Here is a 20,674-nt window from a genome sequence, read left to right as displayed (position 1 = left end):
GTCCCAAATCTAAAGAAATCAGCCCCGAAAGATCAAGACCAATGCCCAAAGCTTTAATGACATCAAACATGAAGTCTATAGCCCTCTTGATCAAGGTAGAGAGCAAGAAGCAATGGCCAAGTGTGGAGCTGAAGTAGATGAGTGCTCACAGCCTGGAAAAAATGATGCAATCTGCCCTGTTGGTGCTGAACTTTCTGCTGCTCCACATGGGCTGAAAAAGGGGGTAATGGGGGGCTCAATGATGGCCCAAGGTAGGCACATACCAAGCCATGAAGGCCCAATGCAAAGGGGAGGGAAGATATGAGCTATGGAGCTCAAGAAGAGTGGCTGCCCTTTGTTCCTGCCCTGTTTCAATCTGAGAATACACTCAAATGCCTGCAAATGCTGAAGCAATACCTCAAGGGCAAGGCCCTGATGAAGCTCAAGAAGGCCAGGATGGAGCTCGGGAAGCCGGGGCGAGTCGGGAGCTCAAGAGGTCGGCTATGGCTGCCGGGATGGAGACCCAATGCGTGAAGCGAGTCGATGCGAAGGTCAGGAAGCACCGAGTCGAGCTCGAGCAAGAGAATGCCAAGCTCTGATACCAGTTGAAAGGTGAGAAGGATCGAAGCTTGCACGCGAGCTATGGCGGGAGAGCAAGAGCAAGAAAGAGAGAGACAAGAAATGGGAACTCCAACAGTCACAATGTGTGACCGGGCCTTCCTTTATTCAAACTGTCACTAAAAGAATAAAGAATAAAGTGACGTGACGGGCGCCCGCCACCTGCAGTGTGTAGTGGCGGGTACTGTCAGTGTAGTAATACACGGGGCGGCACGGCGGAGGCGCCTTTACCCCCAACAGGGTGTATTTTATGAAAAAGAAAAGTGAAGTGTTTGGGCATTTCAAAACTCTTAAAGCTATGGTTGAAAAAGAAACAGGCCTGCAAATAAAATGCCTAAGGTCAGATGGAGGGGGAGAGTACCTCTCAAATGAGTTTGCAAGGTTCCTGCAGGAGCATGGCATAAAACAGCAATATTCATGCAGTCATACCCCACAACAAAATGGAATTGCAAAAAGGAAAAACAGGCATATTGGAGAGATATCTCATGCCATGCTCAACGAAAAAGACTTGCCAGATTTTTACTAGGTTGAAGCAGTTGCTACAGCAGTCTACATAATGAACAGGACTCCCACTGGAGCAATACATGGGATGACTCCAGAGGAGAGGTATACTGATAGGAAACCAGATATTTCTCATTAAATTTTTTTTGGATGCATTGCCTATGTTCATGTGCCAGATGAGTTGAGATCCAAGTTGGATCCAAAAGCTAAGAAGTGCATCTTTATTGGTTACTTTCTGCAAGCAGAAAGGATATAAATGCTATAACCCTTCTACTCATAAGTTTATAGTGAGCAGATATGTTGTTTTTGATGAGATGAGTAGCTGGTATAAACCAGTAAATGTGATTGATGATGTAGATGCACAAAATGGTAATGCTGCACAAAATTCACAACAGTAGTCACAAAATATTAGTGAACCTGGAGTGTCCTCTAGCAGTGGTTCACATTCTTCACCATGGACAGGTAGATTGAGATCAGGAGAATCTCCTCAAAGCAATGCAGATAGTGGTATGTAGGTTTCACAAAAAGGAAAAGAGAATGTAGATCAGCCCATGTTTGATGTGAATGCAGGTCACTCTTATGTGGATGGTGAATCCAGTGGCTCAGAATAGAGCATTGATGATGAGTTGGGTATTCCTTCTATTGTTACACGTGGAGTAAGGAAGACCATGGATGTTTTGAGAGCACCTGGGAGTGAACCTACTCTACCAGAGTTAGGTATCCTATGGATAGGCTGAAATATGATGGATTTACAGCCATTCACTATGCCTATATGGTCAAAGTGATACAGGAACCAGAACCCACTTCTTTTGAGCAAGCCATGGGAAAAGAAAAATGGGAGAAAGCCATGGATGAAGAAATGGATGCCTTGGAAGCAAATGCTACATGGGAATTGGTACCTTTGCCTAAAGATAAGAATGCAATTGGTTGTAAGTGGGTTTATAAGGTGAAGCACAATGTAGATGGTTCTGTGAACAAATACAAGGCAAGATTAGTAGTCAAGGGGTATGCACAAACATATGGCATTGATTATGAAGAAACATTCAGTCCGGTTGCAAGGATAGAAACCGTAAGAGCAGTCATTGCTATGGCTACATCAAAGGGATGGTCTTTACATCAAATAAATGTAAAGAATGTCTTCTTGCACGGTGATTTGCAAGAAGAGATCTATATGGAGCAGCCACCAGGTTATGTACATGCTATTCATCCTGAGTTTGTTTGCAGGTTGAAGAAAGCCTTATATGGTTTGAAGCAAGCACCTAGAGCATGGTCTGACAAGATAGGACAGTATCTTGTCACTATTGGCTTTCAGATTTCCAAGGCAGATTTCTCACTTTATGTGAGAAAAACAGAGAAAGGTATTATGCTACTTGTCATTTATGTTGATGATTTGATTATGACAGGTGATAGTGATGAAGATATCCTTCATGTGAAAATGCTATTGAAGCAGAAGTTTGAGATGAAGGATTTGGGAGAGCTGCATTATTTCTTGGGCATTGAGGTGATTAGATCACCAAGTGGGATACGGCTCTTGCAGAGGCAGTATGGATTGGATATGCTGTCCAAATATGGGATGACAGGCTGTAAGCCTATTTCAGTTCCTTTGGAGCAGAATGTGAAGCTGAGCGCAAATGCAGGTAAGCTTCTAGAATACCCTACTATGTACAGACGCATAGTAGGAAGTTTGATTTATATGACTATTACCAGGCCAGATTTGAGCTATATTGTTGGATTGGTAAGTCAGTTTATGCAGGCTCCAAGGAAACCGCATTTGAATGCGGCTAGACGCATACTCAGGTATGTGAAGTCCACATTGCAATATGGACTATTTTATGAGATTGGGGTTCAGATACAGTTGCATGGATACACTGATGCTGATTGGACTGGTAGTATTTTTTATAGACGATCTACCAGTGGATATGTGTTCTCTTTTGGGAGTGCTGCAGTCACTTGGAGCAGCAAGAAACAGCCTACAGTTGCCTTGTTGAGCACAGAGGCTGAGTACAGGGGTGCAGCAATGGCTGCATGTGAGGTAGCTTGGTTGCATAAGCTACTTTATGATATGCATCAACCTACAGATGGGCCAGTTGTCATTTATTGTGACAACATGAGTAGTATACACTTGGCAAATAACCCAGTCTATCATGCTAGAACAAAGCACATTGAGGTGCATTATCACTATGTGTGTGAGAGGGTTTTATTAGGTCTTATTGATCTAGTTTATGTCAGCATAGAGGATCAGGTAGCTGACATATTTACGAAGGCATTGGGCGCAGAGAATCTGCGCAAGTTCAGAGACCTGCTTGGTGTGCAAGAATTGGGATTGAGCTTGAGGGGGAGTGTTGAGATATCGAGCTCTACTTGTGATATACCCGGGTGACCGTTGTGCATTTATGTCACGGACTTGTTAGCTGCAGATGCGGTTGGTACACCGCCCATGAATAATAGCTAGATGACAGCTATCCTTATCTACTCTAGTTCGTGGCTCAGTTAGTATGCCACCTTAGTTAGTTGAGTTTGGTTTGAGACCGATATATAGGGATCTTCTATTTCTCTGTATCTGAGTTCTTTTTGGCTTACACAACTAAGAAGAGAAAAATTATTTTCAGCCTCCACCTTTGTGTGTATTCCCCCATTGTGTAAGTGAGAAAGCTACAAGTGAGACTCCTTCCTTCTCTCCCACAATCTTGACACAAGAGTGATCCAATTTCGTAAGAGTCATACATGAAACTTACAAACGCTAACTTGCACTCCAAAGACTATAAGAGAATGTCTACTACCACTCAACTACCACCCGAACACAGTAACAATCCACTTGCGAAGATCCTCCTTGGTCGATCACACGTACTTAGCATCAAACCATCTTCTCCTAAACTGCAAGAGGCAACACACAATCCTTAGAAATGCCCAAAAAATCAAAACCCATTTTTGCTTAACTTGAAAATTTCTTACCCAGTACTTTGGTGGCTTTCCAATCACCCCACCCTCGATGATGCTTCTCATGTAAACCATCACATAGAACTCGCAGTCCACTGCATTTGTTTGTTGAGGGCCCTAGTTATAGCAAAACACAAAAAGAAGGTTAGATGAGCCTTTTAACCTAATCCCTAAACCATGAGCGACCCTTATGCGACGTTCATAAAGTACAACCTTTATGTGCATAAGCTTCATTTGATCCACTTTTGACAATATGTTGGCACATTCCGCGTCTATGCAACACCTAGACAATGCATACACATCCATGTAACACATACACACGAGTGATAAAAAAACAATATGTGGAACAACATCACAATCCACACAAGCAAATGGGGTTGGGCGGATTTAGTGTACCTGTATACGGGGGGCAAGCATTCCATGGGATCAGTACACCCCAATGAATCAAGGTATAAGATGGCACCTCGATCATAAGGCAATTTCTCGATCCTTTTCAGTCTAGGGTTGTAGACAACGAACAGGCTTCAATGTGACTTGCAACAAAACAAGAATGCATGTCACACCATCAAGATTAAGTGAAAGTCCCTTGCAAATAACAATCTGGTCACATGGCATACAAACCTCAAAACCACTAGAAAGAAAATAAAAGTGTCTGTCGTGGGATTGGTGCCGTCAAAGTAATTCTTCAAGGCCACAATGTCATGCTCCTCAATCATGGACAAGTACGGATACCACAAACTATCGACAAAGCACACATCATGTGTATGCTCTCTCGGAAGCACATGCTCCATCCATCTAGAACCAAAACTATCGTTAGTAATGTAATCTATGATATTACCCTAAACCCTCAACACCACATATTGTACAATGTACTACTCACATGGAAAATAGATTCAACGTGCGTGTTGATGCCTCTTCAGGACGAAGCAAGGCATCAATCAAGGCCTTGTCAAAGTCAGCATGTAGCGTCGACCATGATCCCACAAGCTCTTTGTACACACAACTCTCCAACCTAAAATGCAAATCCTCCATTATTATGCTTTCACATAGAACTAACATACGCAATGACAAGCATACCAAGAGATATGAACATACCTTGATGTGACATTTTTTTGGCCCCTTGTCTTGACAAGAGACCCATTCTTCGTAACATCTATCATGCCACTGCCATATACCTGCAATGTGATACGGGGCTAATATTCCCATGAGGGGAGGAGATGGTGATGGGGCTGGGTGCAGGTGATTTAGGTGAGAGAAGAAGGGATGTGAATAGCTTCCTCCTATCGACCTACAATCCCAATAAGCCACAAGTCACAATTCAAGTCTCACAATCCACGTATTTCTCACCATTATCCATAAGCATCAACAATAAATACTAACCTAGGGAGCCACGTCTTCATCACTAGTGGCAGGACCACACTGCAACAAGCCATCTACCTCCATTTGTAAGTTCTGCTCCTTTACTTCTGACTCATGGTGATGGTCAATGGAATCACCCTCACCACAGGCAACCCCATCAATATCACCACTCGCCAATCCTTCAGGCTCTCTAATGTGGGGCCGTTTCTATGCCACAACCAAGTCATTTTTAAACATGCGTTAAAATAAATGTGAGATAATTAAACCAATATATTGCATTGCTCACAAGAGAATAAATATTAGATACTCACAAAAGCGACTACGAACTCTTCTTGTGTCATGGTACGCTCCTCCTCCTCTAGCAAGTCCCATAAGTGTCTTGCTCTTGCATATTTCCCTCTCTCATACTTCTTGCGAGCTAGCTCTAATTTTCTCTCCAAGTTTTCAAAATGACTCTCAGCCCAAGTCTCAGCCTGGCGAAGCCATGCATCAACAACAACATGAGTGTGTGTGGTACCAACAGGGCGACCCGAGGAATATCTATATGAATGCCATGCTCATCCTCAAGTGGACGACCATGCTAACCCTCCTCTTCATGTTCACGTGTCTCTTTGGGCAAAGGATATCATCACGGCATTGCCGGACTTGAGAGCCATCAAGGAGAGTGATCTCCGCATACGGTGCTTGACCCTAAGCAAGCACATGCATAGTGAGTGGCCACCACATCACAATGCCAAAATCTTAGAGAGCACCATAATGCCATCGAACACTATGCATGGTATTGCAAAACTCTTACCAGTGAGTGAGTCTCAAAGATGGCACCATCATTGTGTGGCGAAGGTGCAACACGCTCGTCGTGGCTTTCACAGGTAGGCTGAGAAGGTAATGTTACCTACAAAATAAAAATGGAGGCACCCCTCATGAACTCATTATAAATCAATACAATTCATTGAAAGCAGAAATCAAAAGATAAATGAAACTTACAGTCCTCTTTGATCGTGTGCATGGATGGTCTCGTTGTTGGGGCGGAGCCTGCGAGGATTGACCCCTCGTGCATGGTGCCATAACAAAGTGCCTATCAACCCTAAACCTGAACAAACGTCACAATTCATGTTACACAAGATAAGTGAACGATCACCCCTAAAACCCCAACAAAACCAAAGACCAAGCACAAAAGAAGACAGGAATCAATGCTAAATCCCAATAAACAACTATCATAAACAAGAATCATAATCCATGACACACTCATGTTCGATTAGTTTACCATCCTTGGAATGCATATTTTCAATTCTGGGTTTACTTCTAGGTCCTAGGCACATAATTTTTCAAGTGAACAAGGTAAAAGCTACACAATTTATAGTAATATTGTGTGCTATTTAGACAAACATTGCTTACATACCTTCTATAGCTTTCCTACCTCTTTCTACAAATTACTTTTCTTGTTGAAATGCTACATTATTTAAGTTGTTTATCCTATAGCAACAACTCATAAAGGTAGCAAGATCACACCCAAAGAGTTTTGAATTTGCAAAAAAGTAAAACCTAGTAACTTTATACTTTGAACTATAACATAGCAACTTTGAATCTTTGAACCAAAACATACATGACCGATGTAAATAACTTGAACAGTTGAAATAGATTTCATTGAATGCCTCAAAACATAGGTGAATTATAAATGAACTTGATGTAGTAAATCAAATAAATGTTCTTCCAAACAAAAACATAATGCATCAAGATTGTATAGTTGATGCATTGCACTAAGCCATGATGTTAGGTGAATGACTCTTTATGTTTTACACAATCTAGGTTTAAAAAGTTTACAAATGACATCTCTTTAAAAACATGTATATATCATATGTTATTGAATCAATACAATATAGAGTCTTGCCCATTCTTTGGGCCAATATTTTTATGCATTTATATTGACTTCGGGTTTTGGGCGTTTCATCAGCTAGTTTATTTCTCCTGTTTATGCTTGTTCAATCTTGAACACACTATCATACAAGTATAATTTTGGTGCATGTCAACATAAACACATCATTAAATAACTATTAACTTGAAGATGATTGTATTAACCATCAACATCTCCCCTTAAATATGTATATACAATAAGTTGCCATGCTAAACCATACAGTATTTTACACATTGTTTGCACTAATCTTTCAACACATATATATTTGCTTTAGGATTTTAATTGTTTTGTTGTTGAGTGTTATGTTTTTCTTTATGGTTGTGCAATTGACAATGGGTTGTACAAGTATAATTTTATTGTATGCCAACATAAAGGTAAACATGAAGTAAATTTCAAATTTCAAAGTGATGGTATTAACCATTCATATCTCTCAAAATACATATATAAACATATGTTGCCTTGCAAAAAAACTACACTACTTTACACATCGTTTATACTGATCATTCTCAATGTATAAATATTGGGCATAAGGTTTCATATGTTATGTTTTCCATGCATATATTTACTATTTATAGTTGTTGAACCTTAAAATACATGATCATGCAAGTTTAATCTCAATACCTCAAGTTTAATCTATGAGCGTGTGACCTCGAGTAGTTTGTCGGAAGGAGCGTGTAACCTTAGGCAGTTAGCATGTGACCTCGGGCAGTTTTCGAGCTTGGATGGACACCTGAGGTTGAGCTTGGACGAACTAGGTCCAAACCCAGCCTCGAGCCGCAGAGTGCCGATGACCTCGAGCTAGTCCTGAGCAAGGGCATCACCCCGTTGTAGAGTAGACCCAGCCTTGAGCTAGGCGGTGTTGGCACCGATGACCTCGGACTAGTCCTGAGTTGGGGTGTCTCCCCGTTGGAGAGTAAACCCAACCCTACCGCGCAGAGCACTGATGACTTCTGCGAGTCCTTTGCAGGGGCGTCACCCCGTCAGAGATGGCACGGAGATAGACTTGAGTGGGGGCGGGGGCAGAGATGGTCGGAGATGGGGAGAACCTCAACTAATATTTCATGGGAGATAGTCCCGAGACCGAGATGGAGTACGCGGTGCAGAGTCGAGCGAGAATTACAAAGATTCTGACCCGCCAATCATGGTTAGTTAAGGCATGATCAGAACTACGACGCGAGTGGGGTCCACGAACGTCCGTCACCTTGCGGCAGTTTCCTGGGCATCCAGGTTTAAATTTTGGTGCTGGGTTTTCAATTGAAAGATGGGTTTACTTCTTCGTAGATCGACGTCAGAGATGGAGATCGAGGTGGCTCATGCATCGTTGATCCCATCTCTTGGGGGTTATAAAGACCCCGGGTCATAAAGACCCTGTGGGAGATAGTCCTGAGGATCTGCGAACCAAAGGACTTCCTAAATAGACTAGCGCAGGGCACGACTCTCTAAGTGCTAAGCACTCGTGCAGGTCGAGGGGCTCTCGAAGTGCTAATAATTTTTAGGAAGGGAGATGGGAAGCTATCGTGTACTATAATATAAGGGGTCCATCAAAGAGGCAGGGCCCATTCTGAAGAAGCCATTCGCTCTTTTGTGATGCTTTTTGTGCGCACACACATGGAAGGGGCAGGTACTTGTCTTCCTCTTCGTTTTTCGTCAAAAGAGGGCGCCATAGCCTGCACGCACGCACACAGACAGGTAATCTCTCTCTCTCTCTCTCTCTCTCTCATATTCCGGATCGCGGCTGGTTGCATTCCCTATTCTTGCAGATTTGTCCCTAAATCTTCGTCGATCCATCGCGCAAAACGCTCCTGCGATCTGTCCTGCTTCTACATTTCTTCTCTCCTTAGATCACCGAGTGATTGATCATACATGCATGTAGCTTTGTTTCTTTGCCTGATTAGATCAACTTTAGGCGCAAGTTAGCTTGATGCTACGATTCAATAAATCTGGGAGAGGCGAGGCAATTTTTAGTTTTCCCTCGCAGCATTAGGATGCAGGGTGTAACTGCTCTCCCCCTTGAATTTGTAACCCCGCACAGGCAATGAGTAGGATGATGTATATGGCCAGTTAACAAATCTTGTGTGTCCATACATATAAGAATGTAATTCTCAATACAAATCTGTTGTAACTTGTTAATAAGTTACAAATTTGGTGCTGATTTATTGCTTGTCGTACTCTATGAAAAGAAATCTTTCCAATGGAGCATTGATTTGCATTTCTTTAACAATGGTGGTAACAAGTTACAAATTGGATGCTGATTTATTCCTTTCCCTACTATGTGAAAAGAAGTCTTTTCCAAGGAGCACTGATTTGTACTCCTTTAACAATGATGTTGTAACCTGCTTATTTATTTGCCTGTACGTGTTCTTATTTTGTTGTAAATGCAGGCTGCCATAACCAGGCTGCACTCGTGCTTAGGCAAATGACCGAGCTGTAGAACCCTGACATTCTCAAATTCAAACGATTCAATCTTTGAATCTGTGTACTCACCATGGAAAGCTTCGCCACACCATATCCCATCATCTTTCATGATGGTGAACGCGAGCATGACAAGGGGCATGTGGGCGTGCATTCCGTGCTCACATTCAAACGATTTCAGGCTCTCCTCAGTCAGAAAGTAGGGCTTCCTGCAAGTCAGTTGTCAGCAGTTTTTGTCTGCAGACGGACAACAAAGGATACAGACAAACGCCAGAAGTTACCTATCAATGAGAACACAAATTTCAACATCATACTCAACCAGCATAATCCAATGTGGGAAAAGGATTGTCATTTCCTCGTAGCTTTGAAGAAATCCAAAAAGGAAAGGAAGGTAACGAGAAGGCGAAATCCAGAAACTGAGTATGGAGATTATGATAGTTCTGTTTCCCCCAGGGGTGGCACATCATCTCCAGATGAGCCTTCCAAGTCTGGGGACTCCATTCAAGAAGAATCTAAGCCAGATCCATTATCAACAAGTCCAGAGAAAATCCAAAGGTCACCTCAGTTTAGCACTTTGTCTGTGAATCTTGCAAATCAAAGGTTTAATGGGACTAAAATTCCTGATGGCAAGAATGGTGGTGAAATAATACTGCTGACACGAGATCATTCAGGTCTGAGCAGTCCTCCCCAATCTTGTTGGCAGAGTCAGGGTCAAATGGACAAGACCATAGGGTTAGGGCCCAATGGTTTTCCGCAGACAGAGAGGCATTTGACACAAGGATTGCTGCTGCAACAACCAGACCATAAGGCTGTGGTCACTCAGCCACTTTGCCAACAGCATGTGGTTCCCCAGGGTACAGACAGATTTCAAGACAGACAGTCTGATGCAGTGCCTGCAAGGTCTCCAGTTTTGCTACACAGGAAAGGAATTTTGAATCTTTCTGGGACCCCGCCTTCTTCCCCTTTGTTCTCACAGCTACCGGCAACCCGGTCAGGTGTGCACCCTTCAACTCCGCGTATGCTGCAACCTAGATTAGCCAGTGGCATCACTGGGCTAGCATCAGGGACCAGTACGGCACTCACTTTACAAGAAGCACAGGCTCAGTATCTGAATTTGCAGTCCCATCACACAGACCAAATGCATCTCAGCTCTCAAGCTCTTTCAAAGATGAGAGGAGTTGTGCGTGGCCTGGCTGCCTATGAAACTCGCATGTTTCAACCTTCAGGAGTCTGTCGGCATTGCTGTAATTTCAGAGAGAGGAATATAGATCCTACTCCCTTTCATTTGTGTGTACATGACAGAATTACTCTGGGTTTTAGAGGACCATCACCTGCTGGACCTATAGAGAGACCTGTCAAAAGAGTGGAGGCTGCAGCATGACAATTCTGTGCTAGGACATCCCTGCTTTCAAAGTCTTGAATGAGAATGGCATTCCTAGATCTTACATCTGCTAGTTTTGGAGCAGTAAAGTGCTGCACAGATCTACAAAGATTTACAGAGTCTAAAATCCTGTAAACCTCTTTTTTAGGTGTTTAGAGCTTCTGTATCTTTTGCAGTATCTCAAGGCTGTTTCCGTTTTTATTGTGGAAGGTCTTGCAATTGATGATTACATTTTATACTGCACGTTTCATTTTGAAACTGTTCAAGAGCAACTGATGTTTATACAGTTGATCAGTAAATTTGCTAAAAGCATTCTCAATCCAACCGAAACATGTACACTTGTAAGAATTGTGAGTGTGTCCCAGATAGTTGAGTAGTCTAGGTGAGAAACAGGTTACCACTGCGTGTGTGGAGATCCTTGAAAGAATAGGTGGTATTGTCATGTGTTGGGGGGTGTGTGTGTGTGTGTGTGGAGAGAGGAAGAGAGAAAGGTTGTATCACCTTTACTTCTTCAAGACAAAAAAGGAGAGGTCATATAACCATTTTCTTGTAAGTTTTGATGAGCCATTTTTCTATAAAAGTATCGCACTTGACAAGTGGGTTTGGAGTTTATCAAGTGATGGGGTTCGAGTAGGTTCTTGTCTACACCTAAAACATGGTCGACTTTAGCCTTGATCCATAATGTGTTGTGGAGGATTAATAGATTGATTGTCATCTCAAAGTAGACTAAACATCATCAACCTTTGTAATTCCTGGAGGGGGAAGGCGTTTTGGGGGGCGGGGGGCGGGGCAAGAAGGATGCCAATTTGGTAAGAGCTCTTGAATGGAAAAAGTTTAATGGTAAGATTGAGGGGGAGAGAGAGAGAGGATGCCGATTTCGTAGTGAACTTGAATGGGAAAATCTTAGAGACAATGGTAAAGGTTTAGAGGGAAACTGAAAATATGGAATTATAATGGCTAATTGTCAAGAACTAAGTGAAGACATCCAATGGCTAATTGTCAATAATTAAGTGAAGGCATCCAATGTCTATATTGTTAAGACGTGGAGCCATTTGATAACCATCCCTTAAAAAAGTTGCATTACAATTGAAGTCCAAAAGAAGTTCATGTGATAAAAAAGGAATTAGGGGAATTGGCCTCTTAGATTGCTCTTAATATGGAATTATAATGGCTAATTGTCAAGAACTAAGTGAAGACATCCAATGTCTATATTGTTAAGACGTGGAGCCATTTGATAACCATCCCTTAAAAGTTGCATTACAATTGAAGTCCAAAAGTTCATGTGATAAAAAAGGAATTAGGGGAATTGGCCTCTTAGGGTCCAAGCTAAATTGTAAAATCCCAACAAATTGTGCGAACACTTCATATTTATCAACCACTTAAGGTTTGACCATTACAAATGTTGCCAATCTACACAAGCAAATCCTAGAAGACAACTACATTTTGGCATATGTCCTTATAAGTTCCCAAAATATGGCAACATAAAGTATATCAGAGATTTGTTAGCTATTAGGGCATATGCTATTACAATAGTTTAACTACCCCAAATTAACTTAAGTTGCCCACTCATAAGACTTGTTAAGAGCTAATTCAATTCAGATTAAGTTAAATTTTTTGTATAAACTCTCTTTCCTTCTAAAGTAAAATTCTTGAGAGAGCCCTTCCTTTTTGTAATTAAAGTAGTGTTAAGAGCTCTTCTTGGAAATGTTCTTGGAAATGAGGGCAGTAACATGCACACGTGTGTCACTCTTTTCTTGTAAAATTTGTAAAAGACAATTGGCATCCTTTTGAGTTTATAAACCATCACCTTCTTGGTATCCTAGCAAAGCTTTTACTTTAGCTTGGTTGTATGGTCGTAGTTTGTTGTGTAGATTTGTTCTATTCAAAGATTGTATGAATTTGTTATTCAATATGAACTGTAATTTGAGGAACTTTTTTGTGATAGGCAACTTGAAAGTATTAAAAGATATGCAACTTGAATGTATTTAAAAACTATAACTGAGAAGTTAGAGCTAAAGGTGAATGCGTGTATTGATGCACAGCTATAACTTCAATTGGGTTGCAGAGCTAGCTCACAATTCGTACCTCTTAAAAAGATCATCTCTATCATTTAGTCTTTGGAACCAACATGGAGAAATACAAAAAAATAGTGACCATTGAACATTAGAATCATGGGAAAATAATTAAAAATAGTGACCATTGAACATCAGAATCATGGGGAAATACTTAAAAATAGTGACCATTGAACATTAGAATCATGGGAAAATAAATTATGCCTACTGCACTGTAGATGCATTCTTAATTTGAACCATGATAAAGAGGTAGCTATGAGTTTTAATGTGGTAGGAACAATCCCAAGATGCCTTAAAAGGCATATCCCACAAATCCAAGACTTCAACCGTAGTGGACATTTCCATGCTTTTTTCCTCACTTTGAAGAAAACTGTTTGGTCTCATCCTCCTTTCTCAACTAGAGTTATGATCCTCATCCTCATCCTCTGTATTAATCACTCGATAATTCCAGGTCCTCTCGCATTCCCATAATTTCTCTCATGTGGTTAAACCAAAATAAAGGAATCAACCCCACGCCATGATCAGGTAAGAACCACGGAACCCCATATGACCTTGCAAAAAAGAAGGGAGCAGCAAGGTCTGCTGTCTACTACTGTGCTCATTCCTGTTCTAAAACTATAATATTGGAGGAAGGCAGCCAACAGGTTAGGCATGCTCACAGGCTGTGTTCAATAATCCTCATCTGCATGCAATAATGCAAGGGGTGTTAGATCCTCACCTCACCCAACATTTAACCAAGAAAGAGTTACAAAAAACAGGTAGTTTTCAACGGTCTGGCTTCTACATCCTCCAATACAGTATGTATCTGCTAGGATATCCTTGATGGAGCTGAGAGAACCCAGCAAGTGGCGAGATGCATCCATGGCAAGGTGTACAATGTGTCATAATGGCTACATCCAGGGCGGAAGGCTTGCTGGGAGATGCATCGATGGTAAATATACAATGTGTCAGGATGGCTATGTCCAGCCAGGAAATGGAAGGCAAAGAAATGCTCTATGAGTATGAGTATGCGCACGAAGCCAAAGAGAGGTTTGTGTCACCACCACTTGGGCTTCTCAATGAAGATCAAGGCATCAACTTTGTACTTGTGTATCCATGAAGTTGTGATATTTAGCACAGCCAGACATTCAAGCTTTGAAGCTCATACATGTACTTGATGAGCAAGAACAGGAGCCACAGAGGATAACCATATCAAAGGTTGGTATGGCGTGTGGATATGCCTGCTGTCAATGCTGGAATGTCCTTGCACATGTAAAATGATGTGCGCCATATGTAATGGGATGCCAGGCCCATATGGTGGTGGCTAAGGTTATGGTGGGTTGGGAAACACAATGCACATTGTGCAGCAGAGATGGAGAATTGAATGAGAAGAAGAGAGCCAAGGAAAAGATATCCTACTGGGATGAATCGCAACAAATTTCTAAAATCACTTGCATTGTAAAGACAAGTCCATCAATCAACACAACTGTACAATTGTATACTTACATTAACGAATCTGCTATATACACTTGGGTGATCAGGGCAAGCATGGGCTTTCATTTTGTAACCTTGGTTTGCTTGCACCTTGACCAAACAGGAAAACAAAAGATCATAGGACATGCCTCCTGTCTAATTTGAGTGGTCCAACCAATTGAACCATACACAGGGTGTCTCAAGCAGGGCCCATATGGCATAGTTACTCCAATCTCCTTGTGTGAAATTGATGTATTGCAGCTTTGAGTTACTCTTCACGAGCTTCAGTTTTGTGCTTGTGGCCAAATTGATGTTCGTATAGCCTGTAATTTTGGTCTCGTTCAATCACAATTGCTGAAGCACCTCCCCCACCATTACATATCGCAGCAACACCAATCCTCTTGTCTTTCAGGGCAAGACATGTGATGAGACTGATGATGATACGAGCTCCTGTGGCACCGATAGGATGTCCAAGAGACACTGCTCCACCATGGATATTCACATGATCAGATGACAACCCCAGCAATTTCTGATTAGCAAGGTCCACCACCTGGCAATAGGGACAGCTGTAATGGTGAGTGCCAGCTTTAATTTCTTTGGAACAATGTGTGAATCAGGTAGCTTAACAGAAACATAATCTGTAAACTTACTGAGAAGGCTTCATTGATTTCAAACAAATCCACATCCTTCAATTGCAAGCCAGCTTGTTTCAATGCTGAAGGAATAGCAAGGGCTGGGGTTGTTGGAAACTTCTCAGGAACCTACAGAAAACCACAGGTTTTAGACACACATAAAGTTGTAAACCTGGCTTTCTGCATTGAACAGTGAGACAGATAAAGGAGCAATATAAAGAGCATTCGGTAGGACGGTTAGTATTTAAGGGAGTAAATGAAAAGCAGCACAAGGACCAATATGAAGATGTCACATTGTAGACCCTGAATTCTTTTTCAAAAGGAAACTCCGATAAAACAGTGTTCATCTCTAACTAAAATCCTGCCAGCTTACAAACAGAAAAAGAAAAAATTGGATACCTGTTCAGCATCACTAAATCCACGTATGTAAGCTAAAATTGGAAGCCCCTTCTCCTTTGCATGCTTTGCAGATGCCAACACAAGGGCAGCTGCTCCGTCACTAATACTTGAAGCATTCCCAGCAGTTATTGTGCCATCAGGTTTAAAAACTGGAGGCAACTTTTGCATCTTGTCTGGATCAAACTGATAGCCAATACATTCAGGCAATGCACATTACCACCTCAAAAGTACATCCCAAGACTATGTAAATCAGTTAGAGCTATGAAGAAAAATTGATACCTTGGAGCATTCCTCATCCAAGTCGACAACCTCCTCATGTTTGCCCTTCTTGCCAGGAATAACCACAGGAACAATCTCAAATTTATAAGCTCCTATTGCTTGAGCTGTAGTTGCCCTCTCATAGCTTTGAATAGCATGAGAATCCTACAATCAATATAACTAGTCATTTTACAATTAGCATACAACAAATAAATGTTTGCAGCCATAAACAATAACAGGACATGTTGAATCATTACCTGCTCTTCGCGTGATATTTTCATCTCTTTTGCGCATATTTCTGCAATCATTCCCATGGATAGATCCTCCATACTATCATGCAGCCCGTCAACCAGCAAGCTATCCTTAAGTGGTAAGTCACCCAAGATAGAAGCAGAACGATGCCGAGCTAAGAGATGTGGAGAATTTGACATGCTTTCCATGCCCCCTGCAAGAACCAAATCGCGCATACCTAGCATAATGCTCTGAGCTCCAAGCATAACCGCTGAGAATAAAGAAACCTAAGTCAGCTGGAAAGTATTGAGCTGAAGAACCCAGAGGCTTTATGCTATTCATGTTTCGACAGACCAAATCTTCTCACTTTGCTATCCAGAATCAAACAACATGTAATAAACATAAGGAATGAAAACTTCTCAACAATTGTAACATTGAAATATTTCATTCTCAGACAATTACTCTGCTATATCAGGAGTGGTCTCTTTGTTTTTATGGTCAATACTGTGACTCTTGATGATTTACAGTCCTAAAACCTTGATGATTATTTAAATGCTGTGTGGAATTGCCTAAGCAGATTCTGGTGCCATCTCAGTCGTTGCTTCAATTTTGCGGACCAGAGCAGAAATTTCAGCATATCATCAAGATTCAAGATGAATCAGGCAACATTGCATACCCTTCAAAATGCAAAACATTACAAACCTAACATCCTAGAGCCCAAAATGGCCTAGCAAGAGTGGCTTGCTACCTTAAAGGCGGAGACTACCCATACTGCTACAACAAAAAATATTCTTCAGTTAACACTTTCTAGGCTAGAAGTATGCACATCAGACAGATTTTAGAACGAATTGCTAAGAAGTATGATAATATTTATATGAAGTTCAGACCACTCCAAGTTCTAGAAGAATAATTGACAGCCATACCTTTCATGCCAGAGGCACAAACTTTATTCACAGTTGTGCATACTGTAGTAGGTGCCAGTCCTGCGCCCTGTTTGAAAGAGACTCGCATAAAGTAATCAAAATGCAGCAGCTGAAATTTATTCAAGATTCTAATCACATACAAACCAGAGCAGCTTGGCGAGCAGGTGCTTGTCCAACTCCAGCACTCAAGACAAGGCCCATGTAAACCTCTTGAATTGATTCAGTCCTTAAATTGGCACCTTGTAGAGCACCTGCTCAGCACATTTTGATTGATTAAGTCAGACATGGAGAAGAAACAGACAGCCTTAAATCTTCTGAGGAAGTCGTGGAACTGAAGGTTTAAATGACACCACTGAGTTCAATCTAACTTCGCTTCTCATCTTATTCATTATTGTGCATTAAAGGGGTTTTCTGTAATCTTACTCCTATAATTCCATACTTGAATTTACAAGCAAGCAATAAGAAACAGTGACAACCTCATTAAGACGAAATCGAAGAGGCAACATTGCAATTTTATTCATTCTGACATGAATGTATTGGAGAAAATTCGCAGGCAGCGTCATACAATTTGATAAGACACTACAACTTGCGGGAAAAACTTTCCCTGATCGAGACGAAATCGACGAAGCCAAGAAAACCTGCGAGGATATCAAAGCACCTTGTATGGCAATGGAGCCAAGGCGAGGAGCGGAGAGAGATGCGAGGGAGCCCTGGAAGGCACCGATGGGGGTGCGGCGAGCTGCGATGATGCAGACATCCGTAGGGAAGGAGGGTTGGGGGATTTCCGGAGAAGACAAGGAGCTCATGAGGCGACGGCGCACGGAGGCCGAGGACGAAGCCCTGAGCCTCGTCAGAGCCATGGCTGCCATCGATGACGAACACTAGTGTGTATATGTCTCTCTCTCTCACACACACACACACTTATATATATATATATGCGTTGTGTCGGCCCCCGTCACCACTTCAACTGCCACGTGTTAAGCCAAAGGGTCATCCCACCATTTGAACGAATTTTTTTAATTCTTCCAACCCTTGTTTGGTTGAGGGGTTTCACACACGGCATAGTTGGTGGGTCTAGAATCAATATATAACCTTCGTCGAGAGTTTCTAACTATTGCCAAAGAAGAACAAGTTCGAAAAAATGAAGACACAATAAGCATACGTGATGGGTAGAGATGTCTTTGGCGAGAGTTTCTAACTATTGCCAAAGAAAAACAAGTTCGAAAAAATGAAGACACAATAAGCATACGTGATGGGTAGAGATCCAAAAGACAGCGAGTGTTTTGGTAAAGTGCTTAAGAGTGGATGAGAAGTAGTAGAGGTGAGAGAAAAACATTTCTACTACTTATTCACTCAAATTTACTTTCTTTGTTGGTGGACTACATGTCAGTGGTGCATTGATGGCTTCACGTATGGGCTATAGATGAACCTCACGTTTTTGCAATAAACTACTAAAGTAATTTACTAATTTTGGGCAATCTAAATCTTTCTAAAAGACACCAATATCACCTCTAAAACAAAATTCGGAATTTTGGGTGTGTAGCTTGGAGATAGTGCTGAAATTATTGAATAGTGCCCAATAGAGCTATCGATAGCTAATTTTAGGCTATTTTTGGGGCATGTGGAGAAGCCATTATAGCACTGATTAGCTCTATAAATTGAGCTAAACTAAGGTTAAAATCATCCCAATTTTGCTTTCGTCCTATCTCCCCTTCATGAAATGGAGGCTAAAAGAGAAGAAGCCATAGAAATAAATCATAGGCAATTTTTTATGGGGCAAGAGGGGAAATGTCATGTATCTAGCCCCCATCCAAGTGAACACACTCAAGCTCCCCAAGGACTGAGGAGGATTAGAGCTACTTGATCTTGCCACACCAACAGAAAGAATAGTCCTCAATGCCCTCAAAGCCAAGTTTTTGAAAAGATGTTGGGCTCAAAATACATCATGGGCATCTATGCTAGTAGACAATATATTGGCCTCCAATTAGAAATTCTGCAACACTTGGGCCATAGAAGGGCTTGAGGTCCCTTGTGTTGAGTTAGCTGCAATGGAGCTTCTATGTAGAGATGCTAGTTTAAGAGAGAGAAGAGATAGAGATACACGATTTGTGGTACACTAAAGAGTGTACCTCAATAATGATTTTAGATAGGTATATGTACTATGTACAGCCTGTGGCCGGAGATGGGCACTACCCTTTATACCAACAACCTCCCCCCTAAAGGCAATGTGCCCAAAGGTAGAGGAAAGGAATCAACTAAGTCTAAGTATGTACAAAGCTGAAGAGACTATACCTATCCAATACCCATCATCTGCCGGCAATCAAACCTCTGTTGGAAGACCTTTCGTGAGAGGGTCTCCAGGGTTATCATCAGTGTGCACCTTGACCAGCTCAATGCTCTTGCTGTCAAGTACCTCTTTGATGAAATGATACCCATCATCTGCCGACAATCAAACCTCTTTGTTGGAAGACCTTTCATGAGAGGGTCTCCAAGGTTATCATTAGTGTGCACCTTGACCAGCTCAATGCTCTTGCTGTCAAGTACCTCTCTGATGAAATGATACTTCATATGTATGTGTTTTGTCTTTGCATGAAAGACAGGGTTCCGTGCTAACATGATAGCACTCTGACCATCACAGTGGAGAACAGGAACCTCAGTAATCCCAAGCTTAGCAACCAAACATGATAGCTATAAGGCTTCTTTGCATGCCTCAGTGCAACCACGTACTCCACCTCTGTAGTAGACAATGCAACACACTTTTGTAGCATGGATATCCAAGAGACAGATCCCCATGTGAAGTTAAACACATACCCTGTAGTGGACTTCCTGCAATCTACATGTCTAGCATAGTTTGCATCCATAAAGCTAACAATAGATGTTTTCTGCACTTACCAAAGTTGCAGTGAGCCAGCCTAGCTAAGCATGCTAAGGACACTTTCCTGAATGGTCCTATTCATGCATTCATCCATACCATTTTGGGGTGGGGTATAAGGGGTGGTCAACTGATGCTTAATACCCCGCTCATCACCAAATTGCTCAAAGGCACATGATACATACTCACCCCCATTATCTGACCTTAGGCATTTCAGCCTATTCACAGACTAGTTCTCTGCTAATGCAAGCCAACGCTGAAATGTGTCTAAGACATCGGATTTTCTCTTAATGGGATAAGCCCAAACCTTTCGTGAGTAATCATCTTTGAAAGTAACAAATTACATTGCCCCACCAAGTGACTGACAGGGCATGGACCCACATATATCTGAGTGCACAAGAGCTAAGGGCTTACTAGATTTTTTATGCATATTTCTAGTCTTCCTACCATACAAACAATGATCACAAGAATCAAAATGCGAAGATTCAAAAGGTAGAAGATATTGCAAAGCACGTAGCATTTTCATTCCTTTAAGAGACATATTCCCCAAACAAGCATGCCAAAGGGATACTTGGGGGGTAGAACCCACAGACAAAACATGATCCAATGTAGCTCTAGATACAAGTAAGGGATAGAGGTTGCCAGAATTAGCACCTCTTTCAAGCACAAGCCTACCACGAGTAATCTTCCATGCAGAGTCTCGAAAAGACACAAAATACCCTACATCATCAAGCTA

At 41.7% G+C, this 20,674-nt stretch overlaps 2 protein-coding genes and 1 long non-coding RNA gene across 5 annotated transcripts; 1 reads left to right on the top strand and 2 right to left on the bottom strand.

Moving 5' to 3' along the window:
• Positions 1–6,069: 6,069 nt before the first annotated feature.
• On the bottom strand, positions 6,070–6,443 carry LOC148016365 (uncharacterized). Its single transcript, XR_015688111.1, has 3 exons — positions 6,379–6,443; positions 6,191–6,286; positions 6,070–6,084 (listed from the first exon to the last, which is right to left on the bottom strand). It is a non-coding gene; the product is annotated as an uncharacterized LOC148016365 (long non-coding RNA).
• Positions 6,444–8,118: 1,675 nt separating this feature from the next.
• LOC148016364 (uncharacterized) lies at positions 8,119–11,337 on the top strand. Its single transcript, XM_087664584.1, has 2 exons — positions 8,119–8,995; positions 9,688–11,337. Exon 2 carries the CDS (start codon positions 9,792–9,794, stop codon positions 11,097–11,099), a length of 1,308 nt encoding a protein of 435 aa, XP_087520710.1. The 5' UTR covers positions 8,119–8,995; positions 9,688–9,791; the 3' UTR covers positions 11,100–11,337.
• A 2,261-nt stretch (positions 11,338–13,598) lies between these two features.
• Positions 13,599–17,960, bottom strand: LOC148016363 (acetyl-CoA acetyltransferase 2-like). Of its 3 annotated transcripts, XR_015688094.1 has the most exons (9): positions 17,725–17,960; positions 17,211–17,317; positions 17,067–17,133; positions 16,170–16,414; positions 15,934–16,077; positions 15,655–15,837; positions 15,274–15,384; positions 14,657–15,173; positions 13,599–13,853 (listed from the first exon to the last, which is right to left on the bottom strand). XR_015688094.1 is itself a non-coding variant. In XM_087664237.1 (8 exons), exons 1-8 carry the CDS (start codon positions 17,933–17,935, stop codon positions 14,892–14,894), a joined length of 1,350 nt encoding a protein of 449 aa, XP_087520363.1. In that variant the 5' UTR covers positions 17,936–17,960; the 3' UTR covers positions 14,638–14,891. The 3 variants fall into 3 exon arrangements, 2 of the variants coding, with proteins under 2 accessions (XP_087520363.1, XP_087520364.1); XM_087664237.1 differs by lacking the exon at positions 13,599–13,853 and having other exon boundaries at positions 14,638–15,173; XM_087664238.1 differs by lacking the exon at positions 13,599–13,853 and having other exon boundaries at positions 14,638–15,173; positions 16,170–16,357.
• Between the last annotated feature and the right edge of the window lie 2,714 nt (positions 17,961–20,674).

The sequence above is a fragment of the Lygodium microphyllum genome, chromosome 23 (genome assembly GCF_053477565.2).
Source record: "Lygodium microphyllum isolate KBCC chromosome 23, Lygodium_microphyllum_v1.1.10, whole genome shotgun sequence".
NCBI classification, from domain to species: Eukaryota; Viridiplantae; Streptophyta; class Polypodiopsida; order Schizaeales; family Lygodiaceae; genus Lygodium; species Lygodium microphyllum.
This window is presented reverse-complemented; position numbering and strand designations above follow the sequence as displayed.

Bases quoted from the DNA above. Each gene is read 5' to 3' on its own strand.
- LOC148016364 (XM_087664584.1), top strand. From the start codon at position 9,792: ATGGAAAGCTTCGCCACACCATATCCCATCATCTTTCATGATGGTGAA.
- LOC148016363 (XM_087664237.1), bottom strand. From the start codon at position 17,935: ATGGCAGCCATGGCTCTGACGAGGCTCAGGGCTTCGTCCTCGGCCTCC. The intron at 16,078-16,169 runs GTAATGATTCAA...TATTGATTGTAG, and splicing joins AAATATCACGCGAAGAGCAG to GATTCTCATGCTATTCAAAG. The intron at 15,385-15,654 runs GTATCCAATTTT...GGTTTTCTGTAG, and splicing joins GATTTAGTGATGCTGAACAG to GTTCCTGAGAAGTTTCCAAC.